Source organism: Pyxicephalus adspersus, chromosome 7, assembly GCF_032062135.1.
Source record: "Pyxicephalus adspersus chromosome 7, UCB_Pads_2.0, whole genome shotgun sequence".
In the NCBI taxonomy this organism is placed as follows: Eukaryota; Metazoa; Chordata; class Amphibia; order Anura; family Pyxicephalidae; genus Pyxicephalus; species Pyxicephalus adspersus.
The window spans coordinates 7033535-7056259 of NC_092864.1; the positions used below are offsets into that span (position 1 = coordinate 7033535).

The window sequence follows — 22725 nt, forward strand, 5'->3', positions numbered from 1 at the left end:
TTACATGACTATATTTTATTGTTGATTTTTTGTAATAAATGTTGCTTGATTTTCATGTAAAAATAACACATCCCCTGAAAATAGGCCCTAGTGAATTTTTTTGGAGGAATAGTCTTATTTTCAAGGAAACAGGGTATATGTCATAATAGTATTGTACATTTACATATATTTTGCATACCTATCATATTAGTAGGTTTACACATCTATTGTTTTTATCAAATAAATAAATTATCTTAACCACCTGGGCATTACACTGATGTTCCGATTTCTGTACCAAAAGCGGTACACTGTTTTTCATGAAATTTTTTTTTTTAAATTGTAGACCTGTAACTTACAGAAATATGTCCGAACAGGGTTCTAGTAGATATCATGAATATAAAAAATGTTTGAAACACACAATCATGTAAAAAAAAAATTACTTTTAATAAAATTAAATAAAAAACACAAAAATCAGCTTAAACAAGAATACATAAATAAATAAAAAATACTGAAAATGCAATAATTCGGTATACCGTATAGTAATATATTTTTCTAAAACACCTCCCTAGTGTGGTAAATTTTAAAACCAACGTCCAACGTCACATACCTATAGACAAAACCACATAAATATATTTTGTATTGGATTGGATACAGGACTTTGTATTGAATCCCATACAAAATATTTGAATTTCTTGCTACAACCCCCATAAACGGGCACATGCACGGACATCCTCAGGAATCGTCGAGGGATATTCTAATTCTTTCCGAACTTCCATGCAAAAAGTGTTAAATTATTTGCATGGAAATGTATTTTAGGTTGTAGGCTAAAATTCACCGAATTACTCAATAATTACTTATAATTCAACGAATTACAATGAATTACCACATAACTCAACGAAACATGTCCCAAATTTTATAAATTTAATAATACAAATTTTTTTATAAAACATAAAAAAAAATCTTTAAAAAAAAAAAAGTGTATAATGTGATGTAATTGTACAGTAGCTTATATAATATATTAGTATTTGTATCTTGTCTTCTTTACTGGAAATCCATCTACATTGTCTACATGTCTCACATGGGTATGTACCAACATCACTTCTGTTTTGCGGATCATTCGAACGTGGACAAAGGTGGCTATGCACTAACTTAACCCTGAATGATGGTTATTTTCTAAAAGTAATTTTATGGGTATATGGGTATGGGTATATACCTTAATGTGCTATATCTTTGGCTGCTATCTCAAATTTCTCATCTTTTGAACAATATCTCCTAATTTTTAGATACTGATAATATGGTATATGCCTTTTAAGAGGTTCTGGATGCTTGCTTGTTAACAGGATTGCAAAATAGTCGAGGTTTAATTTGAATTTTGATGTCTAAGAAAGAAATTGCAGAACGATTATATTGCATTATAAACTTCAGGTTGTAAGAATTATTCTGAAGTTTTTCAAAACTTAAGCAAACCGTTCATTCATGCTGCTGTCCTGTGCCTTCCCTGTTTTCCATTCTGTGTGTGAAGGGCCTTATGTCCGGGATATATATGTAAATTGTAATCAATCTAAAAACATTGTAATTCTTCTGATTTTGTATCGTTTTATACATTTATTGTGATGGTATAGAAATGTATCTATTTATTTTTATGATTGTAGAATCTCCTATTTCCTGAAGAAGTGGAGTAAGGTCCGCGAAACGCATAGAAATTGGATTACTCTGGTAATGGGTATCCATAGAGGAGATTATAATTTATCTATGCTGTGTATAAATGGTTTTATTTTCTGAGCATTTGCTTTTTAATGGTATTTAATAAATCATGATTTTTATATTATGTTCAAAAAATCTTTTGATGGACAGTTTTTTTTGGTCTTAATATTCCTACTTTTTTGGTCATTCACCACATGTGGCCATGTTGATTTATTTGATCAGTTTGGGAATAGCCTTTTTTGTACTGTCAAGTGGATTGGTCTAAGGGGCCTGGATCGATGCTGCAAATACCAGTTTAAGGACTTTAGAGGGGAAAATTAGGGGTTTAAGATTGGGGAAATGCTTCCCTTGCCTGAAGCAAACTGATATCATCATACACATCATACATACACATCTTAACCTAGGCAAAGACACAGAAGAGACACAAAATGTATTTTTCATGATAAAAACACTTGTGAAAATTATAAACCTTTCCTGTTCAAGGACCTAACTGAAAATCATAAAACCCCCGTAGCCAGGGTGTGCTCTCACCAGTTCCCAAAATTAGGTCTTCATCTAATGTGCAGCTTCTTGTTTTCACCCAGCTTTGTAAGCTATCTACTCTTCCTATATGCTATGTGACCACACACAACCCTACTCAAGAGCATAATGGAAGTGATGGAAGAAGAAGATCCAAGGCAGGAAGAGCTAATATTAATATACCTAGATCATTTCTGAGTTTTTTATGCATGGGGAGATAATAAGGAGATGGAGCCAGGGGAGCACCAATGGCTAACCCCAAATGATCCCACAAAAGCTGAGTTGGAGCTGGGGAGAACTTAAAATAAGTTTCTGTTGAGGTCTTTAATTTTTTGTCTCCACCCAATCCTTACACGGGACATGAAGTGACAAAAATCAACACAACACAGTCACGGATCTGGAAGAACATCTTGAATGTGGAACCTCTTCTTCCATGCAGGGTCAAAATATACTGCTTACATTTTCCAGGGAGAGTTACAAAAAGCAAACAGGTTACCTTGGAAAACCATCATGATGTGGTTTGCTCACCAGTCACCGGCCAGACCTGTGAGTTCTTCCATAGTTTCCTCAGATACTTCAGAATGATCAGGGCCAGTAAGGCACCAGTGTGAGGGGACCACATGCTCCCTGGACCAGGTTCAGAAATGGACATCAACCTTCATAGTATGACCCCTTCTGTAGGCAGTTTTATGGCAGCAGCTGGTCTCTCTTTCAGGCCTTCATTCTGGAGATCCTTAGGACCATGCTCATGCACAAAGACAGCCACCCCTGGACCTGCCCCAGAATTCCTTATGCACAATTGATCATTCATAGGCACCTGAACTATACCTGGGAAAGCCGTTGGCATTGGTGTAGTACCCAGGGTAGTTGCATTTATTTATTGTCAATCCACCAACCACATTGGATCAGCGTCAAATTACCTATTATTGGGGGTGGCGTCTGTTATCGCTACCTCTCCCATTTCTTTCCAGCCCCCAGTCTAGGCACAAACAGTAAGCAGTAATCTATATTAACTTCCTTTTATTAGGTACACCTTCCTTATAACGGGTTGGACCCCATCTAACATCAGAACTGTTGTAATTTTTTGTGGCATAGATGAAACAAGATACTGGAAACCTTCCTTCAAAGATCGGTTATGTTGACATGGTAGCATCACTTGCTGCAAATTTATCAGCTGCACATCCATGATGGAAAGCACCACAGGTGATGTATTGGGATAGGATCTGGTGATTGCGTAGGACATTTTAGCGCAGTGGACTCATTGTCATGTTGAAGAAACCAATCTGAGATAATGTGAGCTTTGTGGTATGATGCATTATCCTGGTAGAATATGGGTGCCATTACCCATCAGAATATGGGTGCAGTGCATAGATGAAGGAACAGACATGGTCAGCTTAAGAGGTGTATAGCAGAATCCAATTCCTATCTAAACCTATTTTCTCTTTTGGGCTTGGTTCAGAACTAGGAACTTTACAAATCTGAGTTGTGATCTGACATTCCCATACAGTAGTGCCTGGATTATAGTATGCACCCAGATTGGCGGAGCGATGACAGCTGTGTTGATTTCAGTTTGAACTTCAGCAGATAGTATTGAAAATATCTACATGCCAAAAAGGCCAATGCGTCCTGCTAGCATCTCTTCTCCCTACAGACCAAGCTGCAGTAAACAGGAGAAACTTTTTTTAACAAGGAGAAGGTATGAAGACCACCATGGCCAAGCTTCTCTTTATCTTTACATTGTTGGTGTTTTTATTGCTGTCTTCTTTTCATGGTGACAATTGCTGCTCCTAACAAGTAGTGAGGGAACATTGTTCACCTAAATTTAAAAAATGGAAGCTAAAACCAAAATCAATTACATGCAGGATGAGACAATAAATTAAAGCCACTGCAAGGCAGGTACTCCTTATAGACAGGGGTGTAGTGGGGTGGGCATGGGTGGGAACGTTTTATATTACTTTCCCTGATCAGGGACACAGGAACATTGTCATAGGATCTGGATGGTGTGGGGATCAGGCTATGGGCTCCCACATGCAGCTGGCCGGTCAGTTGGCAGTTGTCAAATATTTAGAAACACTTCACCTTTCTGTCCTAATTGACTGGATTTCCAGGCTGTGGGTGCCCAGTCTGTACAGGCTCATGGCCTGTCTGTCTTTTGGGGTTTTGACACTAGGTGTTGGGTCAGTTTGTAGTCTCCTTGTATGGACTGTTAGATCTATACAAGGGTCTTTTTTCCCTCCCCACTCTCCTTTTCCCTTTCTGTTCTTCACCCTTTCCTTTAATTTTCTCCATTCTCTCTTCTTTCTTTGCAACTCTCTTTTCCCTCCCTGCTCTCACCCCTCTCTGCTGTATTTCCTTTCTTCTCCAGCATATTCAACTTTATTTTCAGTTTCACTCTTATATTAAGAATAACAAGACACTCCCTTATTCTCTGTCTCATTCTCTCTGCAATCACTGAGCACATCATGTCTGTGGAACCCAGAAATATCAGAGAGGAAATTGAGAGATATGTCCCTGGCATCACAGCTAACAACAGCCAACATGGCATTGAAAAACTCCAAATACTGCTGGTTGGGTGGGCAGGACATGGCAAATCTTCTCTCATCAATTCTACTATTTGTGTGACCAAGAATGACAGATATCAGAATCTGACTGGAGCCAGGAAAGCAGAAGAAGGGAACACAACCAAAAGGACTTCCTATCCTCTCACCAACAAAATCTACATAACTGATAACAGAGGGTTCAGTTCCATGAAGGCGGAAGAGGTTTTGGAAGTGTCCGCTCAGCTCAGTAAGTAGAATGAAGCAACTCCATTCCCTTATTCTTTTTACTGCATGTTTAAGGCAGAATAGGGTGTTGGGCAGGGTGGCAGCTTTACCCTATTACCCCCATGCCTTGGGCTGACATTATTTAGGATTTCAGTGAATATGCCACCAATTCGCATTGTCTATACTGTAATACTCCCCCTTCCCAATCAGGCATAAACTACCCACAAGTACATCTACTCTTAAAATGAAATGACAAGAACATACATAGCTTGGATTAACTGCTATTTCCCTGTATGCAGAAGGAACATAATTGTTGTTGCTGGACCCACTGGCCATTCCTCCACCAAAGCCCGCTCCCTAAGTTGCACTTTTCCTGAACTAGCTTGAGCTAGCTATGGGCGAATCTTCCACTTTATAGTGGGACAAAGGTGGCCGGTGGAAGAGGCTGCTCAGAATTCGGGTGTCCTGGATACATGGTTCCAGTAATTGGAAAGGTCCTCTGCTGTGGCTGTCAATAGAAGTCATCAGAAGCAACCCACTTACTGTATTGCCAGCTGTACTAATCCCAAAGGGCATTTTTACTTTATGTTACATGAAGGATAAAAGAGATTTTGTGAGTTTAGGAGAGGGAGTTCGGAAACAACAACACAAACTATCTGTAGAATTTATAATGTGGAAATCCCCAATTTATGAATTATGTGCATATGTAAAGAATCCCAGTGGAATGTTTCTATGCAAGTTTATGTGCAGGACAGGAGATAGAAGAAGATCTAAGCCAAGTGGACCAAGGGCTGCAGAGTTGCAGTTAGTTTTATTCATAGATTGTTGATTTTAGAGACAATTAAGACTGACCTAATCTTCTAAGAGATTACATATACACAACCTTCTCATTGTGTGCTTTTCTTGGAATTTTAGAAAAAAAAGAATCAGTTTTTATCTGTACTGTTAACGTGCAGAGAATATACCCCAGGATGTAAGTTAACAATTGATACCTCTATCCCCAATTTAAGTATTCTTAAATTTGAAGAGATGACCTCATATAGGTTGAAATTGAGGAAATGCTTCTCCTGCCTGCAGCTCACTGATCTCATCATATACATCATACATAAAAATTCATCTTCTACAGCTCCCCACTGTCACTTCCATTGTGCGCCCTTAGCTTCTTGTATGGTATGTCACCGAAAAAGTTGGCCTGACATGTGAGGTGCTAATATACTCAATTCACCTATTCTTTTCTATACATAGGGACAGGAACTCCCTGGGTAGCAGCTAACAGGTGAGAACCAAAGGAGGGTAAGATATTTGGCATTGCCCCTGAGCTCCAGTTAATCCCCCAGGTGCCAAGCTCCTCTATGCATGAAGGAGGTACTGAGGAGCAGCATCTACCCAGGGAGCCCATGGCATTGCCCCCATCCCTCCCTATCCTTAATCCCAGGGTCTGTATCCCCAGAAATTACACCCGTGTTGCTCAATATGGTGACATGTCAGTAATTAATTTAGACTTATTGATATTCACTTTAAATATCATTTTTGTCTTTATTTTTTCAGGACACCTGAGGCTGGAGGGAGATGTTGATTGGGACAAATCTAATTTGGATGAGACTATAAAAATGATTCCACATTACAAACCACCAAAGGAACTCATTCTTCCTGTTATTGTACACAGGTATGCATTGTGTGTCATGATAAAAGCCACACCTATTCCATGTGTAAAGGGCCAAACCTAACAATAGGGCAACTTTATGCAGAACGGCCACTAACCTTGTTAGCTACCTAGTAAAACATCCAAAATGGAGAGAGACTGGGCAATGAACTGCCCCTTACAATGCCTTAATCTGCTTTTCTCTCCAGAGGAATTATTAATTTTTGTTTAGGCATCATCCAGGGTCATCATCTACTTCTCGTAGACTGAGATGACAATTACACAACAAATTTTTGCGCAGTTGTTTGCTATGTTAAAACAATGACTGCAGCCATTCATCTTGTGTTGCACTATGATCACTGAGGAGACAAAAACTACTGACTGGCCCTGATTCATCAAGCAGAATCGGATTATCGCTCGCGCATTCGTATTAGCGATCAATAATAATAATAATATTATTATTAAAAAACAGGATTTATTCAGTGACACCATATTATGCAGCACTGTACATGAAATAGGGGTTGCAAATGACAGACAGATCTAGGCAGTGACACAGGAGGAGGAGAGGACCCTGCTTACAATCTATGAGGTGGGGGAAGTATCACATAATCTTCTAACTTTTTACAATTTATGTGGAAATTTACTTTATATGAGTAGTTATTAATATTGTATCCTAAATTGGTAACACATAGATGGTTACACTCAGATCTTCTTTATTTTATTACCTTTCTGTCTCTTGTTATTCCTTTTGGATGTATATTTCCCATGTTTCTCCTTTGTTTTATATATATAAATCTTTAAATCAGCATACAATTTACATTTACAAATTACTTGGATTTTAACATTGAATTAGAAAAGAAAATGTTTATAATCCCATCCCATTTATGACTATCGGTCTCTATGTTTATAATTTGAACTTCCAGGAATGTATTCAGTGAGATTCTTGAAGTTTCTGACAGGTCCATTTTGCAAAAGCTCATCTGTACTGTTTGAATTTTTGGTTTGTATTGAGACTTTGTATTATTTTTTTTGTCTTGTAGTTGTTTGCAGAAATTCTCAGCAAATGAAGAAACATTATTGTTAACACTTATAAAAAAAAGCCAGGAAATCATAGGTAAGTTCTTCTTGACAAGTGACCACCATAGGTTTTTTGTTGCTTTCAGAATAAGAAACGGTAGAAGTGCTAAGCAACTATTCTAGAATGGTCCTCATTAAAATGTTAGAAAATCTAAAATATTTTATTCAAATATTTTCATCAGGGTCAAGGAGTGGTATTCTGCTAAATAGAAATGTGTCATTATTAGCACTCTCAGCAGTCCAGACTTTAGAATGATCTTTGCTCAGCCCTGATGAACGGGGCTTCTAGCCCTGAAACGTGTTGGATCTATTGCTACATCTAATAAAGACATTTCTAGACAACAACTAGCAGGCCGGCACTTGTGTAATTTCTAGAAGAGCAAAATAGCAAATACTCTTTTATTAGGCATTCTTTCAACTATTTAGAATCTTTTCTAATACAACGATCACTGATGAAAGGGTCAGCTTTAAGACCCTCAAAACGCAATGGCTGCCTTTAATAAAGTAGGTTATTCTGGGATTTTTCCAATGTGAAATTCTCCGATAAGGCCTACTCTTCATGAGAACCACCTACCCAATGCAAATTCACTTTTATTCTTCCATGCCGCATGACTCTGTAGAAGTGGACCTGTTAAGTGGGGATCTCATGCCAGGGTGTAGCTACAAGAGGGTAAGTGTGTAAATGGGGACACTTGTTCTAACATGGGCAGACGGCTCTCTAATTCAGTAGTTCTGCTTATTTTCTGTTGTGGGACATAGGAAGCCTAAGTTAAACTGACAGGGGTTGAAATTCTTTCCCACTTTGTCCAAAAGTAAATAAATAATAAATAAGTGACTGTAGACACAGTTTAACGCTTTTGTGTTAATAAACAGGAATCCCTCCCATAGTTGTAATCACCAACATCGGCCTCTCGAACAACAAATATGAACATGCTGCAGCGATTGAAAAAAGATTTGGAGATATGGGCTGCAGTCAGAGAATCTGTCTGGAGAGTTACACCGAAAACAACCAAACCCGGAGTGCGGAAGCTGATGATCAATTCCTGCAGTTCCTGGTTCTTTGTATGGAAGAAGCAGAATATGTCATCCAGCAAACAGAGTGTACCGATCCCTATCAAAAAGTTGCACAACAACTGGCCGACCAGCTTAAAGAAGAGCTTAAAGTGGAGAGGAAAAGAATGCAGAGAGAAGTGGAAATGGAACGGAACAGGGTGATGGAGGAAGGGAGGGCATGGTGGAAGACATGTGCGGTTATGTAAGGAAAGTGGTGGGTGTATCAGAAAGATGATAATAGGGTGCAGTGATGAGGTGAAATGCAAACATTTGCTTTGCACATTTGAAACACAAGTTTCCATTAACTTTTTTTCCCTCCCTTACCTTCATTTTTACTTACCTTTCCATCACAGCCCCCGCCCCTCTGACCAGTAATGGGAGAAATACCCTGAACTTCTAGTTATAGGCAAACAGGTGACCTATCCTATTTTTTTTGGCCAATAAGCACTTTGTAAATTACAACTACTTGAACCCGCAGCGTACACGGGGCATTTTCTCCACTCTACTGAAAAAAGCAGCAAGGGTTGAAAATCAGGTAAATATGTAAGGAGAATCAAGGGGAACCTGGTGCCTTCGCCTGCATGGGCAAGTGCACGTTCCCATTAAAATGGACACCCAGCAAACAAGTAACTTATGTTAAAGTTTATGCTAAGTTACTGTGCTTGTGATGAACTGCAACAAAAATACGTTGGAATTTGCCAGAGCCACTGGTAGCTTGTTGGACCTCGAATAAAGGTGTAGGGCATAGCACATAGTATAGATATAAGGGGAAGAGGGGGAAAGAAAGAGGTTTCAGGCTCAGGAGGTTTTTGTTCAAAAATAAATCAAGTGTGTATTTTTCAAGTTACAATTAGTACATACATCAAAGATACATATTCATTTTAAGCTCAATATCCAAATGCCTGTTATTGTCACAGGGTTTGGATACTTTAATCTAGACATAAAACTTTTTTGTACCTTTAATGTATGTACTAATTGGAACTTGAAAAATACACACTTGATTTATTTATAAACCCCTTATACCTATACTATTGCCTCTAAATAATTAACAAAGAGGTTGGCTCAACACAACCTTGATAAAACGAAGACAAGAACCAACACCAAAAACTATTTAGGGCATAACAGGAAACGTGTTGGTCTACTGGGCTGTACATAGTAACCTAAAGTCAGTCTTGTAACCTAAAATGAAATATAACAGAATAATTAGGATTGGGTCTAATGTTCTACAATGATATAACTAGCGATTGCTGACCTAAATAAATTGTGTGTGAAAAGTCATATTTCCAAACTTAAGTGATGTGTATTATTTACTCTCACCAGTATACCATCAACTTACTCTATATTTGTTTCTATACCTTTTGTGTTATCTATACTTTGTAATAAATTAATTCTTTTAGGCTGATTGACTAAAACAGCTGAGAATCTTCATGCCTATTACTAATATTCTCTATTTTCCAATTGTGTGTAAATCAGCTAATTATGTGAAGATGAAATAAGTAAACTGTAATCTGCTTTTCACATGATTGTATCACTGGAAAAAATTCCATGATAAGTTAGAGAGTGAAGAGTCTCTAATGTTGTATAGAGTGTGGAATGGTTAGACCAGGGACAAAAATCTTTTTTTATAATTAAAAACTATCTGCATAGCAATTTGTTCAATTACCGGTAATGCTTTTTTATCATTTGTAATACATTTATTTGGGCAAATATACTCTAATATACACCTCAGACCTCAGATCTTTAATAAAGTTATTTTAAATCTGATCCCAAGAATTGGGTGTCCACCTGTAGCTATTGATGTTAATGTGACAGCATAATGTCATTCCCTTTAACCTCACACTGTTACCTCTATCTAAAATGACATGGGAGGAAGACATCATCCACCACAGCCGTAGCTTCAAACGCCATTTATACTCAAATTTAAACTGAATTTAAACCAGGTACCTACTTTTACCTAAAAAAAAGCAAACTCGGTTACAAACCCAGGGCACAAAACAAAACCATAACTGCTTATATTCAAAACAATAGAAATATTAATGAAGATAATGTTCCTTACATGAGAACACACCTTTTTACTGTTATTTTCTAGTCAAGGTTTGGTTTATAGTCAAGTACATACAGTACAATATTAGATGTAGTGGGGAGGGATAGAGCCTCTTCCAGGTTAAATTGAGATCTTTCACTATTAAGTAGATTATCACAGGAAATGATTGGAAATTTTCCAAATGAGCCCACAAAGACAAAGTTTAGTATAGTTGGGAAGAGTTGGAACTTTAAAAAAGTTTTTGTTGGGGTCTACACTTTCCTGTCTTCACCCTGCAAAACAGGAAGTGAGAGAAAGTCACGGACCTAGATGAAAACCCTAAATGTTGGTGCATGGTCCAAATTTAATGCCTATTTTTTCCAGGAGATCTACAGAAACGAGAGTTACCTTCACCGACCATCATGATGTGGTTGTCTCACTGTCTACTTGCCATGTAAATGAGATCTCAACACCTTCACATGCAATGCAGGGCCATATGTGGCTGCTGGTCCTATATTGCACCATATGTAATGACCTTGGCAAGATGGCTGAAGACATGAATGGAGAAGAGGAGAAGCTTTGTTGTCTTTATTGGAACTGGTGGGTGGGAAGCCTATAACACTATGAATAAAGATAAGTAATTCTCCCTACTGGATACACCCTTGCCAAGACACGCAAAAGTATCAGTTTGATAACAGTTTAGGACATTTTTGAGACCATTCACTTTATACTTGCACATGACCTGAAGTTGTCCTGTTTCTGACCTACACTTAACCTGCTTCAAGAGGGGTTTGTATTCCTTTAGACAAGTATAGGAAGACAAAACCCATTTTACACAAAAAAGCCAGTAGACATAGACCCTTACTTTCCAGATGACTGTGCCAAAGCCTAACACTTCCAATGGTGTCCCAATGTGCCCTGTGAGAAGAACCTTAATGACCCTTAAGTTCTACTTTGAGTACTTGTGTAGTACAACCAACTGCTGACCTGCTACCCTTAGGACATAGGTCTTAGAGGGAATGGGGTCTGTTCCAAAGTATTTCAGAACCACTATTCAAGAAAGATGCCAGCTACAGTATCTAGTTCAATGACCCCCTCCATTTCTTAGATTAAACATAGCAGATGTTCCATTTTTTCCACAACTTTCAATAACCATCTCCTATTGAATTACTTTGTAGAACTCCCAGACAAAGAGGACAAGTTTTTTTAAATGAATACAAGCAATTTGTGAACAACATGGCAAAGTCAACCATCCTCTTAACTTAGTGAGAGAGATGAAGCTCATTTTTTAGATTTCCTGGCTTTGAGCCCTTCTTGGAAACTTGTGATCATAATCCACAGATGTTCTCCCTGGAAGGGATAATTATTCCTGCAGAGTTTTAATATGAATATACATTATTAGCTACACCTGCTGCATTTAGTCCTGTAGGCATTTTCAAGACAACTTGCCGAAGTTCAAACTAAACATCAGAACGAGGAAGAAAGGTAATTTAGGTGACTTTCAGCATGACGTGGTTGTCGGTGCCAGGTAGGCTGGCCTGAGTAGTTCGCAAACTGCTGATCCGATTGAATTTCACCCACAATCATCACTATGGTTTACATGAAAAAGCAGAAGTGTAAAACAAACATGCAGATACAACAATGGCAGTGCACAAAGCTAAGAACAAGCATTGGGTCCTTTATTACCAATTAGATATTGTTTAAATGCCACAGATTACCCTAGTATTATGTCTGTATGGATTTGCTTGGAACTCTGGAATTCTGAGTTGGAATGATTCTGGTCTGAACAGATGAGAAGTCTATATTGTTTTTTCGAAATTGTAAGTTTGAATTTGTACCTAAAATAGGTTAAATTTGACCATTTAAACCAGGGGTCGGCAAACTCCGGCCATTAGGCCAGATACGGCCTAGCCTGTTGTTCTTTCTGGCCTAACGCCCCCTGGCTGATCTTGCCTAATTCCGCCCGGCAACCCACTGCTCTGGAGCCGTTGGTTGCCGGCGGATCGGCCAGGGGGCGTTGAGGAACTACAAGAGCCGTTGAAGCTGCGGTACTGCCCCCTTGAAGTGGCTCCCCTATTTACCATGGCCAGTGTTGATACTTCCACCGCTGCGGTAAATAGGGAAAGCTCCCTGAAGGGAAATTCCTCTCCTCCGCAATGCATACGGAGGAGAGGAATTTCACTTTAGGGGTGTTCCCTGGTGGTGGGTGGGGTCATTAGGGCGGGTCCTGTCTAGTGTGCTCCCGCCCACTCCATAAATGGCCTAGTGGCCATAAAACTTTGCTGACCCCTGATTTAAACGTTTGATAGCTATACATGATACCTGTCAATAATAAGTATAGCATACAGCAATGACTGCAGGCAAAATTGTCAAGACCATACACGCAGCCAATCTAGTGGTCGGACTATGGACAGTGGTCATCATCCAGTGCCCTGATTGGCTGAACAATGACAGAAGCTCAGCTGGACAGGGCTCCTGTCAGTATGTTAGCTGTTCAGCCAATCCAGCAAGAAGATAGCTGAGGACAACCAGTGTTGTTGGGGTCTATGGGTGGAGAGTCATCGGAATTACAGAATCTGGAAGCTCCCTTTATTAAATGGGGTTTACAGATATCCGACCCCTTACCCTGGGTAATGAGTAGAAAGGTAAATAGTATTCCTTAACCATTCACAGAAAGGGTTAAAAAAATCCTAGAAATAGGGACAAAGTATGGAAGCTGCTGTTGGTGAACTGAGCTGGTGACCCATATTAGTGCAGAATCTATGGGGATACCAATACAAATGTAAATTTACCTTATACATTCCCTAGGTACTGTTGATGTTGTTGGTCCTGGGGAATTGCAAGCAAACAATATCGCTGCAACTTGAATTGTAGATACAGGTTCAATACAAGCTTGTTACTAATTAATCGTTAACATTTATTTTTTATTTTTTTTATTTATTTTTATTAGCAACCAAAAAAAACAAACATTTACATAGTTCAACCTGTGAAAAGCAAAAGACATTGGCAAACATAAAACATGAGGGAACTTACAGTTTTGTAAGTATATTCATATCCAATAACAGCATAGAAAAAGAATGGGAGAAAGAGAGAAGGAAACGAATAGTAAAAAAAAAAAAAAAGGGGGGGGGGGGGGGGGGGGCTGACAAAGGACAGAAAGGAATAGGGGGGCGGAAGAGAAGGGGGGATGAGGGGTGGGGCTTGATAAGCAGCGGAAGTGCCGCAGTGTCATGGTAAAGGGCGGAGCAGCCGCAAATAATCTGCAGTGGTCTTGAATTCGTCCCAATGATACCAAGTATGTATTGATCTGCGTGTGGAGAGGTCACCTGTACTCATAAGCTCCTCCATATATTGAATATCAATTACCCTGGTCAGGTCAGGAACTCAGAGCGAATTTTATGCAGTAAATGAAGAGGGATACATACAGGTAACGTTTTCAGCAAATAGAGAAGTCTTGGCATGATGTTCATTTTTAAAATATTACGCTGCCCAAACCAAGAAAAGGTCTGTTGCCGCCATCGTTGGAGATCGCTGTGTATGGTGTTAAGCAGTGGTACAAAGTTCAATTCTACAACTCTTCTAAGTTCGGCAGGGATATTAGTACCCAGGTATCTAACAAAACCTTGAGCCCATTTAAACGGGAAGGAGGGTGCCAATGCTTTCCGTACCTCTGGTGATAAATTATTATCCAGTACCTCTGACTTTTGTAAAATAATTTTATAGTCGGAGAACTGAGCATAATGACGCAGCTCTAGTAGTAGTTTGGGAAGGGTCACCTGTGGCACAGTAATATAAAAGAGAAGATTGTCTGCATATGCTGCCACTTTGTGATCAAAGGAACCTACCTTAACACCCTTAATATCTGGGTTCTTGCAAATATGGCCTAGCAAGGGTTCCAGGAGTAGAATAAAGAGTAGGGGAGACAACAGGCATCCCTGTCTTGTGCCATTTGTAATAGAGAACGGACGAGAAAGAATGCCATTAACCCGAACAGAAACGGTAGGGTTCCTATATAGGGCCTGTATCCACGCAAACAGCTTGCTAGGAATGCCAATAGAATTAAGGACCTGGCGCATATATGCCCAGTTCACGCGATCGAATGCTTTTTCAGCGTCTGCCGAGAAAATTATAGAAGGAATTTTGTGTACAGTCACGTGGTGGATCAAGTTCAACGTGCGAGTAGTGTTATCCCTTGCCTCTCTAAATGTGAGGAAACTACTCTGGTCCAGAGAAAGTGCGTTGAAGGCTGTCAAAAAGGGGGCGGAGAGTTGAGGGAGAAACCGCTTATAGTAGGCTAGCCAGTATCAGTCCTGACATCAACCTGTTATACTCCCTGGTGGTGTAGGAGAAGTAGAAGCAGCATTGGGAGCCAATCAGATAACAAGCAATAGATGGAAAGAGAAGGGTGGCAGAGAAACAGATTCACTGTGCTGCTCCCTCTCTATTTGTTAAATTATAAACTGGTGCCAAGTCCTGGATTTAGAGGACGTGAGTTGAATGATGCTGTTCACCTCTGGATTGAAGCACTTTTTGCAGCAAAAAGCTTTTAATGGAGTTTATATTTTGTTTGTAATTTTGTTTATGAAATTCAGCTCTCAGTCTCTGCAACTCTTTCCTCTTCTCTTTTATCTCTGCTCTCCCCCTCCTCTCTGTAACAACCTAAACTTTATTTTCAGTTTCACTCCTTTCCAGAATACCAGGCTACTCCCTTATTCTCTGTCTCATTCTCTCTGCAATCACTGAGCACATCATGTCTTCAGACCCCAGAAATATCGAAGAGGAAATTGAGAGATATGTCCCTGGCATCAATTCTGACAACAGCCAACATGGCATTGAAAAACTCCAAATACTGCTGGTCGGATTTGCAGGACATGGCAAATCTTCCCTCATCAATTCCACTATTTGTGTGACTAAGAAGGAGAAATATCGGAATTTGGCTGGAGCTGGGTATGATGTTGAAGGAAGAACAAAGGACAGGAAACCATTCCCCATCACTGACACAATCTACATAACCGACAACAGAGGGTTCAAATTCATGAAGGTGGAAGAGATTTTGGAAGTGTGTGCTCAGCTCAGTAAGTAGAATGCAGCAACGTCATTAAACTGTAAATTAAGGCAGAATATGGCCCTAGGTAGAGTAGAAGCTTTAAATCCCGACCGTCCCTTGAACTGTCATTATTAGGAGATGACAGAATTCACATATAAACCCCCAGTTTGCATTGTCTGTACTGGAACCCCCTTCCTTCAGTCATAAACTGGCCACAAATACAACCTACCCATATGAAGTGATAAACTCAGCTTGTACAAACTGGGCCATTTTACTGAGGGAACATAAAGATTGGCGCTGAGCCCACTGGCCACCCATCAGGCCAGGCTCCCCTCCCAAGATTACATTTTACATGAGGAAACATGAGCTAGCTATGTGTGAATCTTCCAATATATAGTATGTGAAAGGCAGGCCAGTAACAAAGGCTGCTCAGGATTTCCTGGACACCAGGTTTTTGTAATTGGAAAGGTCCTGGAGATCATCAAAAGCCACCCCACTCAAGTATGGAGGTGTCCAGATACCCAGCTCTGTCAAACCCAAATAGACTCTCTTGGATTACTTGTTTATGTTACATTATGGTAAAATAGACTTTGTGAGTGTAGGGGTGAGTTCAGGTACTCCCGGTACAATGAGAAATATCTTCCTGTGGAACTCCCCAACCTATTCAGGATATTTGGCTTATTGTGTATGTGTAAAGACTTTCATTGGAACTCTTAAAGTCTTCCACTAAGTGGACCTGTCTTACACTTGGTACACTCTTGCAATGATTCCCGTCTGATAATTGGCCAAGGGACGATATCGGAGAATCTAGCGTGTACAGCGCCCGTCCTCCACCATCCGAACAAACTTCCTGGCAGATCCATGGACGATGAACAATCTTAATGAAAGTGAAAGGGGAGAGCATGCAGTGGGGTGCCGCGCCGTCGTTCTCCCCCTCCCCTCTTCATAGAGCAGAATGGCACTGTATGTACAGCACTCGTTCATGCATCGTGCAGTAGTATCGTGAAAGATCCTTTCCAACGACACTTATTGCACATGTGTACCCAGCCTTAGAGACCAGGAGCTGGCTGATAGTGTTGGTAAGAATCACCTGGAAAGCAGAGGTTCTGCAAATTGACTGTTAGTGATGGCAATCAATGGTTCACTTAGTTAATGCCTCCCAGACAGGTTTATAAGCTGTGTTAAATTCTTCCAGCTTTTGTTATTCTATCAATAACTTGTTGCGTTTAAAGAGACTTTGACTGACCGTCCGGTCTAATCATTTAAGAGGTCACATACACATAACTTACTTATTGTGTGGTTTTGTGTGAAAAAGTATCCTGTGTATAACTTGTAAAGGAGAATGCTAAATTATTGCTCCTATTTACAATTTAAGTACTCGAGTGACATAGAACAGATTACGGAAGGGTGGAGACTGAAGAAATGCTTACCTTGTCTGCAGCACATTGATGTAATTCAACCTTCTAGCCACTGGAGTCACTTGTAGAATTTGGTGAAGACAGGGAGAGTAAAATATCCATGTGACCTATATTGACCAATCACAATCCAGCTAGAGGAAGTAGAAAGTCAGTATCTCCACTCCTGTTGTGTGATACTTCTCCCACCTCTTAGATTGTAAGCTCTTTGGGCCAGGGTCCTCTCCTCTTGTATCACTTCCTGTATTCATCTGTCAATTGCAGCCCCATTTAATGTACAGCGCTGTGTAATATGTTGGCACTATATAAATACTGTGAATATTAATATTATTATGACATGTCAGTGATTTATTCATTCATTTATTCAAGTTACTGAAAGTTTCACTGAAAAAATTATTTCCGTCTCTGTTCTTCTAGGGCACCTGAGGCCGGTGGGATATGTTGAATGGGAAAAAGATAATTTAAAGGAAACTGTAAAATCTATTGCAGAGAGTTACAGACTACCAAAGGAACTCATCCTTCCCGTTATTGTACACAGGTATGTATTGTACATCATAATAAAAGCTACACCTATTCCATGTATAAGGGGCCAAACCTAACTAAAGGGCAACTTTATGTGGAATAGTTCTTCTAGCATTGTCAGCTACACCAAACTGGACAGACAGTGAGCTATAGACTTCTCCTGACAATACCTTCATCTGTTTGTCACAAGAAGGATAAATAATCTTTGTTTAGGCATCATCTAGGGTTGCCATGTACTTCCTGCAATGAGATGTTGATTCCCGAGGTGACACGATCATGAAAATTCTGTGCATTTGCTGACATTTGTGTTAATAAAGTTCAGGACCTGCAGCCTCACACCTTGTCACTTATTACAATGGTAAAATCTGCTTACTGGGGGAGAGGAGATTAAGGAAATGTTTTATCCTGCCTGTAGCAGACTGATGACATCATCCCAGCCCTGGCAAAGTCTCGGACTTGAGCTTATGGATAGAATTTCAATAATGAAATTATCCGGTAAATGATACTGTTGCAATGTATTGTGACATGTCAGGAATTTATTCATACAGATATTACTGACAGGTCCTCTTTAGCACAGCTTAGCTGTACAGGATTTATTTCAGTTTTGTGTGGGGTCTTTGCTTGGTGTGGAGCTGTAATACTTTGTATGAATATTTTTTTTTTTTTTTTAGCTGTTTGAACAGTTTATCAGCAGATGCAGAAAAATCAATGATAATGCTAATAAAAAAATGCCAGGAAATCACAGGTAAGTTCTCCTTAAGCTGATGATAAGTAAGCAAGTAAAAAAAATCCTAGTCCTTGTCCAAACCAATCATTTAATTTAGTTTTGCATTAGGGGGTTTTTGGTTAAATCTGTTGCTGTGTTTATATTGTATGGTGATAAGAAATGACAAGAGATCCAACTCACTAGTCTAGAAATGCCTTCATTAGACATGGCAGAAGATCAGAGACTTGAAGAGTCGCTAGTATGAAATGTCCTGTCACTTCTCAGCCCTGATGAAAAGGACATGTAGCCCTGAAACGTGCTGGCTCTATTACTTAGTAGGTTATCCCCTTGCATGGGATATATTACTTATTAATAGTGAATGAGGGGAAGCTCTGCTCACTTCATTCATCGAATTATGTGCAAAAAAAAAAAAATAACAATTCTCTTTTCAGCTTTTTAACAAAAGTTATTTTCTAAAGGCTATTAATGGAATACATTTCTCATTTTGTGATTGATATATACCTCCTGACATAGGACTCAGATTTTTAGATTATCTGTGTACAATATATTTATTTTCCAAGAATAACAATGTCCTTTGATGTTGTTCCAAGTTGGGGTCAGTAGTATAGATTGAAGTATATTGGAGGCCCAACATTTTCTTTTGAGTAGAGTAGGAAAGGATCAGGAAAGGGGAGTCTCAATGTCTCGAAAAGCTCTGGTAGCTTTATTAAAGAAAGATATTTTGGACTCCAGATTGGAGTTCTTCTACTGTTACAAGTTGAATCCTAAAATGTTGTCATGTCGGCAATTGTCAATAGGACAGAAATTTAAGGTTAGTTCACACAGGTGGAGAGGCTGCAATGTGGTTACTGCTTCCCTATTCCTCAAAAATTTGTGAACCTACAAACTGGTGATGCCTACTGGCAAACATTCATACGTAATAACATCACAATGTCTAATAAACTATATAATAGGATATTTTGTGGTTTATTCCATCCACACTCTTGTCGAAAATTAACAAACAAAAGTTTTTGATGTACACACATTTCAATGCTTTATTATTTTGTGTTGATAAACAGGAATCCCTCCTACAGTTGTGATCACCAAAATAGGCCCCCCGAACAACAGATCTGAACAAGCAGCAGTGATGGACAGAAAGTTTGGCGATATGGGGTGCACTCAGAGAATCTGTCTGGAGAATTACACTGAAAACAACCAAACCCAGAGCCCCGAAACTGATTATCAATTCCTCCACTTCCTGGATGTTTGTATAAGCGAAGCAGAATGTGTCATCAAGCTAAGAGGGGACACGGATCCCTGTAAGATATTAGCAAAATACGTGGCCGACCAGGTTAAAGAAGAGAATGAAGTGGAGAGGGAGAGAATGCAGAGAAAATGGGAAAATAAAGAAGTGGAGAGGGAGAGAATGCAGAGAGAATGGAGAGAGAATATGGAGGCAGAACTACAAAGGAAACAGAATAGGGTGACTGAGCTGGAAGAGGAGAATGCAAAGCCATGGTATAAGAAATGTACAGTCATGTAAGGAAAGAGGTGGATATGTCGGATAATATTAGGGTGCAGTGATGAGGTTTAATGCAAACCTTTGTCTTTTACCTTTGGGACACAGCTTAAGTTTCATTTAATCTCACTAGTTTTACAACCTTCTTCTCTGATCATCGATGTAGAAAATACCCCTTACATTTGGGTAATGAGATACCTACCCCTATTCATGCCAACTTTGTATTTACTACAGCTTTAATTCATTGCTTACATGGGACATATTTTCCACTCTCCTTTGCTAAAGAGTGTAGTGGGGAGTAAAAAAAGCATATAGGTCTGAAGAATGGAAGAATGGGAAGATTAAAGGAGGAGATAAAAATAATGCAGAGAGTACTGAAAGAGGAACAAAAGAAAGTGAAGGAGCTGGAAGAACACTTGAGGCGGGCGATATTAGATGTTTTATTCTGTAAGGAAAGTGCTGGGTGAACTACACAAAAGATAAGAAAGTGCCTGATAATTTGTGTTTATCTTTTATCTATCTGTACCATACCATTAAACACAGAGCCCTTGGCATTGGACTACTGTATAATAAATAGTACAATTGATTGTTTGAAATTACATTCTTATTTCCAAATCTGTAGATAAATATCTGTATGGGGTGGATTTATAAAGAATTTGCATCGTAAATGTCCAAATGTAATTAAAGTTACGGGGAGATGGCCAAATGTACTTTGATGTACTTGAAAGGTAATAATTTAGAACTAAAGTCCCACTTTTTCCATCAGACAGGTCATTAATGCAGAAAGTCACCGGCGATGTTCTTTATTATCCCTCCTACCTGGCTGATTGCTATGAGAAACTGTCAAAAAAGCGTAGCTGTGCATTATTAAATGTACTTATCAGGACAACTATGAGTGCAAAAACTGATGCACAAACACCTGGTGAATTACAGGCATGCATGATGGAGGTTGAGAATTTCGGGAGTAACACCTGATTTATTGCTTTTTGTGTTCCCATTCCGTAAATTTAACCTCTTGATAGCAGTGGAGACAATTGCAATCAAAATTCAAAATAAATGTTAACCCATTCAGCAACTATATTTGAGGACCTTTCCATACCCAGCTCCCACTTCATGTTATAATTTCATTGCTCACATCACTTTCAGATTTGTCTTGCAGAAACATCTGTATGACTTAATTTTAGATTCCTTATCAACATTTTTATTTCCTTCTTCCTCTTTGTTTTTAAAATATTTATTACTTGTTCTTCCTAGGCATGTGGGGATGGTGAGAGGGAGCTGGGTGACATTCCAGGACAGATGTCACAAAATGCCAACCATGGGGTGTTCTGAGTTTTCAAGTGCCCTACCTACAATTTTAATACCAACCCTATCTGTATAATGAACAATCAACCTGGAACCCTACCAGCACTGGAATCTTGGCTTGGATTATGATTTTTGATCTGGAGATCTTTAAAAAAAAAAGATCTCATTAACAAGACCAGGTGAAGCAGAAAAAGGAACATGTGAAGTCTTTTTTGCAAAAAAAAAAACCCTGGTGTCTGTTGTCTTTTTGTTCATTACTTTCAATACAATTGTCCTGATTTATGAATCTGGTCCAGGATTTAAAACATTTATTATCTTACACATTTATGATTCCCAGCCCTATTTCTCTAACCCAGTGTTTTTCTCAACCAGGGTTCATACAATGGTTACTAGGAGTTCCCTGAGCAATGAGCATTTTGGACCTCTTAGGTAAGTTACCACTGACTTCAAGGATCTTTTTGGGTATCTGTAAAGGTGACATTTTTCCCAATAGCTAGCAATGTAATGTAAGAGGCATTCTTCCCACTGACCACCACACTAATGTACTGTGATCTGTGGATATAGTATTTATAGCCGGGGTTCCCTAGGACCTGAAAGTTGTTTCATGGTTTTGGTATAGCACCCCATTTGAGTGACTATTGCCAGCTTTCCCCAAGACCTAGGGTCCTATCTCCTGAAGGAGTTCTTTTACCAACATAGACACCCTTGGACTTGAATAACACATGAAATACCCCCCTCCCATAGTGTATTAGGCAAACAAAACTAACAAAGTATAATGTACAGCTCTGCGTATTATGTTGGCGCTATAAAAATCCTGTTTATTTATAATAATAATAATAATAATAATAATAATAATAACAAAATAGAAAACGTTTCCTCGTTTCAGCTGTTTCCTCCACCACCATATGACAGAAAACATTCAATAACCCCAAACATCTCACAATATCTTTCAGGCATTCTTTGTGTTTTGCAGTAACTTTAATAAATGTTGATCGTTTCCAAGTAGGTGTGACCATGGCCGAGATTTCCTGTATCCAGATATTGTGAGCTATTTTTAATCCTGTTTATAGAGCTTGTTCTGTACAGAACACACAAATGGTCAGACTTAAAGAGGAACTATACTCAAAAAACAAAACAAAAAAAAAATCTCCAATCCCGCAGGGCAGTCCAATCACTCCAGGGCAGGTGGCAGGTGGCCCAGGGTGCCGCCATCTTTGTCTTCTCTTCCGGGTTCTTTTTCCTGCGTCACTCGACTTAGGCCTGAGATTGGGTGACGGAGGATGAAAAAAAAAATTACAATCTCACTGCGTGAAATAAGCAAATTTTTCTCTTTCAGCAAAAAGGCTTCCGCGCATGCCCAAGATGCTCGGGCATGAGTAAAAAGAGCGCCAAAGAGCCTCTCGGGATGCCTGACATAGGTATCCCGGGAGGCTTTGCGCTCCCATTCAT

General features: G+C 39.2%; 2 protein-coding genes across 2 annotated transcripts; both read left to right on the forward strand.

Annotated features, from left to right (window-relative positions):
• The first annotated feature begins 4332 nt into the window (after positions 1-4332).
• Positions 4333-10462, forward strand: LOC140334996 (uncharacterized). The gene is made up of 4 exons (XM_072417326.1): positions 4333-4989; positions 6516-6633; positions 7650-7723; positions 8560-10462. The coding sequence occupies exons 1-4, from the start codon at positions 4665-4667 to the stop codon at positions 8943-8945; spliced, it is 903 nt and encodes a 300-aa protein (XP_072273427.1). The 5' UTR covers positions 4333-4664; the 3' UTR covers positions 8946-10462.
• A 4984-nt stretch (positions 10463-15446) lies between these two features.
• Positions 15447-20568, forward strand: LOC140334997 (uncharacterized). Its single transcript, XM_072417327.1, has 4 exons — positions 15447-15837; positions 17642-17762; positions 18418-18491; positions 19532-20568. The coding sequence occupies exons 1-4, from the start codon at positions 15513-15515 to the stop codon at positions 19993-19995; spliced, it is 984 nt and encodes a 327-aa protein (XP_072273428.1). The 5' UTR covers positions 15447-15512; the 3' UTR covers positions 19996-20568.
• Positions 20569-22725: the final 2157 nt, after the last annotated feature.

What these genes read in the sequence shown, in the direction of transcription:
- LOC140334996 (XM_072417326.1), top strand. Translation starts at nt 4,665, where the DNA reads ATGTCTGTGGAACCCAGAAATATCAGAGAGGAAATTGAGAGATATGTC. An exon ending in CTTCCTGTTATTGTACACAG is followed by an intron (nt 6,634 to 7,649) that starts GTATGCATTGTG and finishes TTTGTCTTGTAG; the next exon opens with TTGTTTGCAGAAATTCTCAG. An exon ending in AAAAAGCCAGGAAATCATAG is followed by an intron (nt 7,724 to 8,559) that starts GTAAGTTCTTCT and finishes GTTAATAAACAG; the next exon opens with GAATCCCTCCCATAGTTGTA.
- LOC140334997 (XM_072417327.1), top strand. Translation starts at nt 15,513, where the DNA reads ATGTCTTCAGACCCCAGAAATATCGAAGAGGAAATTGAGAGATATGTC. An exon ending in GGAAGTGTGTGCTCAGCTCA is followed by an intron (nt 15,838 to 17,641) that starts GTAAGTAGAATG and finishes CTGTTCTTCTAG; the next exon opens with GGCACCTGAGGCCGGTGGGA. An exon ending in AAAATGCCAGGAAATCACAG is followed by an intron (nt 18,492 to 19,531) that starts GTAAGTTCTCCT and finishes GTTGATAAACAG; the next exon opens with GAATCCCTCCTACAGTTGTG.